We start from the raw sequence: 9,320 nt of genomic DNA, 5'->3' as shown, positions 1-9,320 counted from the left end.
TATTATTCAGACCCTAACTGAATATCACAGAATGTGTCCACTAGGCCACACAGCGTCAGTAGGATACTACCTACTGCAGCCTTCTGGAGCCAAAGCTAACTAATTAGCTATAGTTATTTCCTTGCATATTGTAATCCCTAAAAGTTTGCTGTACAAAAGGATTCTAATACCTGTGGATTTCAAGCAGTGCATGCTATCTATTGATACTCCTCTGGCGCTGTCATCACTGATTCTCAGCATCCAAGATATTACCGATTCTCCCATTCTTTGGGTGATCCAACTCAAAATATCTGTGATTTCCTGTTAAGTAAAATTCATAATTATTTCCCTGAACACTGTGCTACCTCCTTGGTTCTCCTGTTTCTGCCTCACTATTGGGTATGCTTCTGCCTGAGAAACTTCTCCCTCTAGAATTATTTCATTTCCTTGCTCTGACTTTCTTAAGTCACTGTGGCAACTAGGCTGGATCTGTACAAAGGTCCATTTCTTTTGGCAGGCTTTTGTCAGCCTTCAGCTTCTTCTGAGTTACAACCTTTTCTTCCCCAGTCTGCTCTTTTAAAGGAGAACCCAAAGGCTGAGAATTCCCTTGCAAACTAGATAACTCTTTTTCCATTGGAATTTTTTCCTTAAGTAGTTCATCTCTGTTTTTAAATATAATAGAGTAACCTGTTACTAAAATCCAGCCTCTCCTACTTACTTCGGTCAGCTCCTTCTTGGACTAATTGAAATTCCTCACAAAGACCTTTTCAAGTCTCCAGGCTTCCCCTCCTGCAACCTGGCTTCCCAGTTTTCACAGGGTCCAATGCTTTTAACCCATTCCCTTGTGAAGAAGAACATGTTAAATCATCTCAACCTGTGATACTAGTTTCTTCCTCTATATCTTTTCTGCCTCCAAATAGAAATTTTATACTCTATAATCCTGTTCATGATGTCAAATGCATCACCAAGGTAATATTCACAGCACTGGTGGTGACTGTGAATATGCCAGTATAGTTCTCAATAGCAAAGTATAAAAGACTCTCCACAGAGAAGGCAGAAGAAAAATATTTATTTAGAGACACCAAAAAGCAAAATCTGTCATGGTGACCAAGAAGCTAATGAACATGATCACTGCAGGAAGCAAAGCCATTCCCAAGTGTCCCCACTTCTACTGGGTGCCTTTTCACAAACAAACACTCTTAAACCTATGCCTTGACATGCCTACCTACCTGTCCTACCTGTCCTCTTCCCTCTGCCCAAACCCTGCTCACTCATTTCCTACTGGTTATGCTCCACCCATCCTGTTCCACTTGTTCAGCAAACTTGTCCCACAATAAGTGTCTTAGGCTTCCAGGTGATTTAAGCAAGTCACATGGGCCCATTAATGAATGAGAAAGATCTTTCCATTTAAATTGCTATTACAAATATTTATAGCAGCTCTCTTTGTGGTGGCAAAGAACTAGAAATTGAGAAGACACCTAGAAAGTGGGAAATGGTTGAACAAGTTGTGGTACGTGATGGTGATGAGACACTAGAGTACTGTAAGAAATGATGAGCAGGTTGATTATAGGAAAACAAGGAAACACTTGCATGAAATAATGAAGTGAAAGGAGGAGAACCAAGAGAACATTGTATACAGTAACAGCAATATTGCTTGAAAAGTAAATGTGAATGACTGAATGTAGCACCAACATGATATTCACAGAGCCTATGGCAGCCATGAATATGCCAGTGCAGTTCTGAATCATGAAATACAACAGATTCTTCACATGGAAGACAGAACCAAAACATTTATTCAAATACGAGAAAGCTGAATCTCCATCACCATAACAAAGAAATCCATCATAATAACCAAGATGTCTGTACACATTATGAAGCCTTCCCACAAACAGGCACCCTAAGTAAACTCACAAACAAGCTCTCTCCCTCATGCTAGCCAGATGCCTGTTTGACTGGGTCCTTCCCAACTCTTACTAGTGTCTGACTAAATTCCTCTCAGATATGCTCCACCTCTGCCCCTTACTGCCCCACTCCTACCTACTCCATGTGATGTAGTCATGTGACTCAGGCTTCCATGTGACTTAAGCAGTTCATATAGGTCTGTTAATGGATGGGAAAGATCTTCCAATTCCAAAAAAAAATACATCAATTCCATTAAAAAATATTCACAATACACTAAACTTTTGTGAGTTATATGAATATTCACATCAACTACAAACAACTTTTGAAGAAAGATACTATCCACCACCAGAGAAATAATTTATAAATGGGGCTGTGTATAACATATCCCACTATATAACATATGTGTGTGTGTGTGTGTGTGTGTGTCAAATGTTGGCCTTCTCTAGTGAAGGACTGGAAAGAAGAGAGAGAAACATCTTGGAATTCAAATGTAACAGAAAAAAATAAAATAAAATAAAATTGATAGAGTTTTTGGGAGCACATTGGAGTACAGATTGCAATCTGGTGAGAAATGAAGAGATAGATGACCTAGGCCTACATTCTTAAACAGAGATTTATATCAGTTTCATCTAATTATCACCATAATGGCTTTCATTTTACTTTCACTACCATTGTGATCACCAATTTTACATTATAGGAGTATGACCAGAAGTTATTTTATCAAGGAGCTCAGATCACAGTCACTCAAACCAAACAAATCAGGTTAGATCACTTGTGTAACTCAAAAAGTTACCTATCAAACACTTGTGTAACACTTTATTTCACATCCACTTTGTAATCAGAAGGAATAGTTCCTGGGTAGAAGTAAGCTCATGGGTCTTAGAAGGACCTTGGAGGTCATCTAATCATGCCCTTTCACATTACAAATCGAAAGACTGAGATCCAAAATGGTTTGTCCAAACTTCACAGGTAGCAGCAGAGTATTTCTAATCCTGTCTTCCAGCAGGATTTAGAAGCAAATCTAGCACTCTTTCAACTGCAGTGGGAAAGAAAAGGGAAGGGTAGCATCATAGACTAGTTGACTACATGTTGTGGAATATTGAACTCTGACAAATTTTTACAAAACATTAAGATATTAAAGCATGTGATATAGATAACCCCTGTCCCTAGACAATACAAAAAAAGCAGTTTTGTCCTTGCCTTTCCTGTCTGATGGGTACACGGTAGAGAGGAAGGAAGCATAATAGCTCCACTCCTATGACTGAATTTGAATCATCAGGCCCTGTTCATGATGCTAAAGACAATTTTAATCATTCCTTTAAAGAGAAAGCTAATTACTCTAGTGAATGATTCACCCCATTGAGGAAATCTCAAACTGATATTCAAGACTCTGGGGTTTTAATGGCGATACTGAGGGGCTGTGGTACATTTTTCCCTTCTCTCTGCTTCTGCTTGCCAAGTTTCCGACAGGGGAGAACATACAAGCTCAGTTTTCTTGGGGATTGACTCTGCATGGAATCATCTTTATTTTCACACAGAGATAAATTAAATAAATACTTAGCTTGCTGATGAAATGTTGGGGTCATATTTCTTTAAAGTTTTTAATGCCAGTAAAAATAACCCATAGGAGGGGAATATCATAAAAGAGGAGGAAAGGGCACTGAGTAGCTGTCATTAAAAGTACTCAATGTGAATGCATATATCTGAGAAGGAACTGCCATGTATACATCAATATTATTTCAGTTTGACCTAGAACTTTTAGATTCTGCTTCTCCGTGCCCCAACTTAAATGTTTCTTCAACATTGGGACATACAAATAGGATGGTGGGGATGAATATGAGGACAATAATTATCATTGATTTTGTACAAGATAAGAAGGAAATTTATAAGTCACTTTGGTGCTAGTAGCAAAAGAACTCAATACTTCTGCTCAGCTTCAATATTCATGTCTTTTGATTACAGGAAAAAAAGTGGAGGCAGCAGAGTCAGGATTTGGGGTGGCAACATCTGAAATCAGAATACATCGGCTAGGTAAGACTTGGAGGGCAAGGAATAGCCAATTCCATCCATATTCTTTGTTTATACATATACATACACCACTGCTTTTTATTATTTAAATTTAATTATTTATTTACTGTTAGATTTTAAGTTGCAAACTGTTTCCCTCTCTCCCTCCTCACGCTGCACAGATAGAGACATAGAGACATAGAAATATTTGTAATGCCCTACTATACATACTTCTATTTATCAGTTCTTTCTCTGGAGGTGGATAGTATCTTCCTTCATAGATCCTTTCTAGTTGATATGAGTATTTATAGTACTCAAAATAACTTAGTCATTCACAGTTATTCTTCAAACAGTATTACTCTTAGTGTATATTGCATTCTCTTGGTTCCACTAATTTCACTCTTCCTTATTTCCTACAAGTTCTGTCATGGTTTTCTAAAGTCTACCTACTCCTCATTTCTTACAGCACACTAGTATCCCATCACAGTCACACAGCACAATTTATTGAGCCATTCCCCAATTGCTAGGTATTCCCTCAGTTTCCATTTCTTTGTCACCACAAAGAGAGCTACTATAAATATTTTAGAACATGTAGGTTCTTTGCCTTCTTCCCTATTCACCTTGGGAAACAGAACTAATAGGGGTGTTTCTGGGTCAAAGGGTATATACAGTTTTAAAACTCTTTGGCCATAATTCCAGATTGCTCTCCAAAATGGATGAATCAGTTCACAATTCCAGCAGCATTGTATCAGTTTCTCACACACCATTGTTACTGAAATAATTTGACTTCAAATAACGACACTTTTGTTTTTCAAATTGTCAAGTGAGGCATTCTACAATCTGTGTAAGAATTCTAATTTACTGCCAAGTAGCTTGGGTAAAAAGAGGGTAGAATTATTCAGAAAAGGAAATAAAAAGTTCCTGACCACTCTCATCTCATTTCCTTTTACCCTTTAGTTCCCTCCCCCCACATCTTTAATCCTTAACTGTACTTGTATATTGTTCTAACTACGTCTTAGGGTTCAAAATTAAACTGTAGTCTCAGGGAGGACATCAGTTGGTCACACCATTACCTTTAACCACTCAACCCTAATAGTACTAGTGCTAGGACAAAGAGGAGAAGGAAGAAGAGAATGTGAAGGAGGAATAACTAGCATTTATGTAGGGTTTTCAGGTTTGCAAAGAAACATGCATAACATGACATATATTACCTCACTTGTAACAACCCGTATGTCACCAGATGATATCCAAGGCAGGTTAATCAATTGTAAGTATAAAACACTCATGAAAAACTACAATGCTTTTTTTTAAGTTTTCTATTACATTATGAGTTTGACAAACACCAATAATATGAATATTTCCCCATACAGGAAATAGAAAAAAAGAACACTTCATGTGAAACCATAAATTTCCTTACATACAATTTGGTTTCTAAGTATATTTCAAATTTAACATAACATTTTCAACACTTCTAACATGCTTATTGCTATGCAACCCATTTCTAAACTTGAAGGAAAGGAAGCAAATTCAGTTTCATAGTAATTATTAACCCTTTGTAGGATGGAAATAGGATAAGGTTATAGGGGTTGTACCTTACTTAAAAGGAACAGAAAAAGCAAAAGAGGCATTGGAATATAACTGTGTGATAAAGACAAATATTAACACCCTAGAACTCAAGATGGGAGGCAGAGTGATAAGCATTGGTGTGAAGATTAGAGGGAGAAGACACAGAATCATTGTTTTCATGAGAATAAATCATAGGCCACTTGAAAAGAAAGAAGAAATGAAAAAGAAACTTGTGAAACATCACAAACTTTGCCTCTAGTAATGGTACAAGAGTGATAGGAGGTTTTAATTTTTCCAAAATCAGCTAAAGTTATCCCACTTTTTCTCTATTTTTCTCTCTATCTCACTCTTTTCTTCCTCCCTCCCTTTCTTCCTTCTAGTTTGTCTTTCTCCTTCTTTCCCTATGTCCCTCTCTTCTTTCTCCTTCTCTCCCACCCCTCTTCTTCTAACTCTCTCTCTCTCTCTCTCTCTCTCTCTCTCTCTCTCTCTCTCTCTCTCTCTCTCTCTCTCTCTCTCTCTCTCTCTCTTCTGTCTCTCCTCCTATTTCTGTAAGTTAATTGATATAGGGAAATCCCAGGGAGCCAATTCCCTCCACTGATGTCAGTCTTCAAATTGCTCACCTTAGAAAGTTTGGGGCTAGGGTAGGGGTTAATTGAAAACTTGAGCATCTTTCCCAATATCACTGGTATTAAGTACATGGGGCAGGATTGAAAGTGGGCTGGTGTGAATCCACACTGCCTTTCTACAACTTATATATGCTCATATGACTGGGTCTGGTAACCACAATCTGCTGGAAAATTATGGCATTATATAACAATATAGTAGATGTTTATAGAATCAAGATTTTAGAACCAGAGACTGTCAGAATTGAAAAGGTTTTCATACATGACCTAATCTAATCCTCTCATCTTACAAATGCAAAAACCTTTGGCCCAGAGCACGAAAATAACTTGCCTATGGTCACTTCTTATTTAAGTGAGAAATTCTGAACTGAGTAAATTGTTTATAAATAATAATTATTATAGCATTTATATATCACTTCAAGTTTTGCAAACCATCTTACAAATATTCCATTTTACTCTCACCATTCTGGGAGGTAAGTAATGATATTATGCCTATTTTTACAGATGAGGGAACTGAGGCTGAGAAAAGTTAAGTGTCTTTCCCTGGGTCACATACCTAATAAGTATCTAAGACCAGATCTGAACTCGAGTCTTTCCGATTTCAGATCCTGCACTCTGTGCATTATGACATCTAGTTGCCTCTTTAATGAAGAGTAGATCAAAATAGTAACATGATCACTGGTGTTTTTATGACTCCTTTACTTTATCATATTTCCCATGGTTTCATTGAGGAACAATTTATCTACCGAAACATACTGTTTGATAAGTCTAACTTTCTTTTAATAGACTCATGAGTTGGAAAAACCAGACTACTGTCTCTGAGTTCCTCCTCCTAGGACTGTTTGAAGGGTCAGAGAATCAACAACTGCTCTTCTGGTTGTTTCTATTCATGTATCTGGTTACTGTGATTGGAAACCTACTCATCATCATGGCTGTTACTTGCAACACTCACCTCCATACCCCTATGTACTTCTTTCTAGCCAATTTATCTTTTGCTGATATCAACTTTATCTCTATCACAGTTCCCAAGATGTTGATGAATATCCAAACTCAGAATAACTCCATCTCTTATTCTGACTGCCTGACACAGTTATATTTTTTGATCATGTTTGGGACGGTAGAAGAGTTTCTCCTAGCCACAATGGCATATGACCGCTATGTGGCCATTTGTTACCCACTCCATTACAAAATAGTGATGAGTCCCCAGCTTTGTTTTCTGTTGATTTCAACTACATGGTTTATTACTGTTCTTTATTCCCTCTTACATACGCTGTTGATGAATGAACTAGTCTTCTGTGCCAAAAATGAAATTCCCCACTTTTTCTGTGACCTTAACCCCTTGCTGAAGCTGTCCTGTTCAGATATCTTCATTAACAAGCTAATGATCTTCACCATTGGTGGTCTTGTTGGCCTGACTCCATTTTTGTGTGTCATCATCTCTTATTTGTATATAGTCTTGGCCATACTAAGGATCCCATCTGCTGAAGGGAAACAGAAAGCCTTTTCCACCTGCAGCTCTCACTTTTCTGTAGTATCTCTTTTCTTTGGGACTCTCTTTGGAGTCTATCTTAGCCCTTCATCCAACCACTCAGCCCACAGTGACATAATTGCATCTGTAATGTATGCAGTGGTGACCCCAATGCTGAACCCTTTTATCTACACCCTGAGGAACAAGGATATGAAAGCAGCACTGAGAAGACTCTTTTTAAGTCCCCTTCTTGAGGACTAAGATATCTAAAATAATAGTAAAAGTAGGTTTCTGTTTCCCAAACTGAGTAGTGGGAAGATGCCAACTTCAAAGAATTTCCTACAGGGAGGAATTGATTTATTTAGATCCCAGTCAAGTACCTGAAGCTCATTCTCAGGCTTTGTTCACCTATGTTGACAAGTTTAAATCAGTAAATAACCCATTATTAGTACAATAATGTAATTCTATCACTGAAGATTCAAAAAAATCCAATATAAATAATATAATAATATAAATAAAATTTTAAAGGATTTTAAAGAATCAGACTGATAGAAATTTATTTATGGAGAAAAATAAATTATAAATATACAGAGAAATTCCACTTTAATTCCCTTTCTCCACATAGTCTTATAATCATTTTAGAGAATTCTGATCATCTGATTATAGTATGACATCTGGCCACCCATTTCCCTATTATTTTACTTTTATTTAGCTGCCACTTGAGATATATTCAAATATTTGCCACAACTTGTCACCTTCAGCTAATCTCTTACTCAACATCAAATATTATGATGGAGAGATCTCTCCAAGTCTGAACACCTAGCCCTTGTCCTGGTTCTATGGTTAATTTACCAATGAGCAAGTCTCTGCATCTCAGTTTCCTGTTCTGTGTAATGAAGGAGTTGAACTAAATAACTTATGTTTGTTTATATCACTAAGTAGAAGTAACTTTCCAGAATGCAGAAGAGTGGATATTGAGATTGTGAATCCACTCTGTAGGTTATCTCTGACATACAAATAATGACCTTGATGGGTGATCTGATGAACTACTAGTGGGAGTACGTCTATTTATGAGAGAAAGGAAGTACTGAAACACTACCACCTCAACCTGATCTCCCTAACTTCTTTAAGAACCAACTAAAATTCCACTTTCTGCAAGGACTTCTTCACCTTCTCTTAATTCTATACCTTACCTCTTTTAATTATTTCCTGTATTTAACCAATTTTGAATATGATTGCTGGCATATTAAAAATTGTAATTTCCTTGAGGGCAGGGATGGTCTTTTGTCTCTGTTTCTGTCCCTAGTGTCTAGCACCATTCCTGGCACATAATAGATGCTGAAGAAATATTTATTGATTGATTTAATTTCAGAAAGACCTTCAAAATAAAACCATCACTTTCCAAGGCAACTCATTCCACTTTTAGTCAGCTCTAATTGCGAGAAGTATTTTCTTGATGTGCAGCTAAGTGGCACAGTGAATAGTGTTCTAGACCTGGAGACAGGAAGACTATAGTTTCCTGAATTCAAATGCAACCTCAGACACACAGTTTACTAACCTTTTTTTGTTTCATGTAAATGAGCTAGAGAAGAAAATGGCAAACACTCCACAATCTTTGCCAAAAAAAAAAAAATGAAGAGTTAGACACAATTGAATAAACATAAATTTTCCTTGTACAGAGTCTAAATCTGCCTTTTTGAAACTTCTATACATTTTCCCAGGTCTATATTTTGCAACTAAATCTAGTCTCCCTACCTTCAATAGGATTATCTTTC

The 9,320-nt window shown here is 37.1% G+C and overlaps 1 protein-coding gene across 1 annotated transcript; it reads left to right on the top strand.

Moving 5' to 3' along the window:
* The first annotated feature begins 6,867 nt into the window (after positions 1-6,867).
* On the top strand, positions 6,868-7,806 carry LOC140519604 (olfactory receptor 1G1-like). Its single transcript, XM_072632803.1, has one exon. The coding sequence runs from the start codon at positions 6,868-6,870 to the stop codon at positions 7,804-7,806; it is 939 nt and encodes a 312-aa protein (XP_072488904.1).
* Positions 7,807-9,320: the final 1,514 nt, after the last annotated feature.

Source organism: Notamacropus eugenii, chromosome 1, assembly GCF_028372415.1.
Source record: "Notamacropus eugenii isolate mMacEug1 chromosome 1, mMacEug1.pri_v2, whole genome shotgun sequence".
NCBI classification, from domain to species: domain Eukaryota; kingdom Metazoa; phylum Chordata; class Mammalia; order Diprotodontia; family Macropodidae; genus Notamacropus; species Notamacropus eugenii.
The sequence above is the reverse complement of the archived record's forward strand: the minus strand, read 5'-3'. Positions and strand labels throughout refer to the sequence as shown.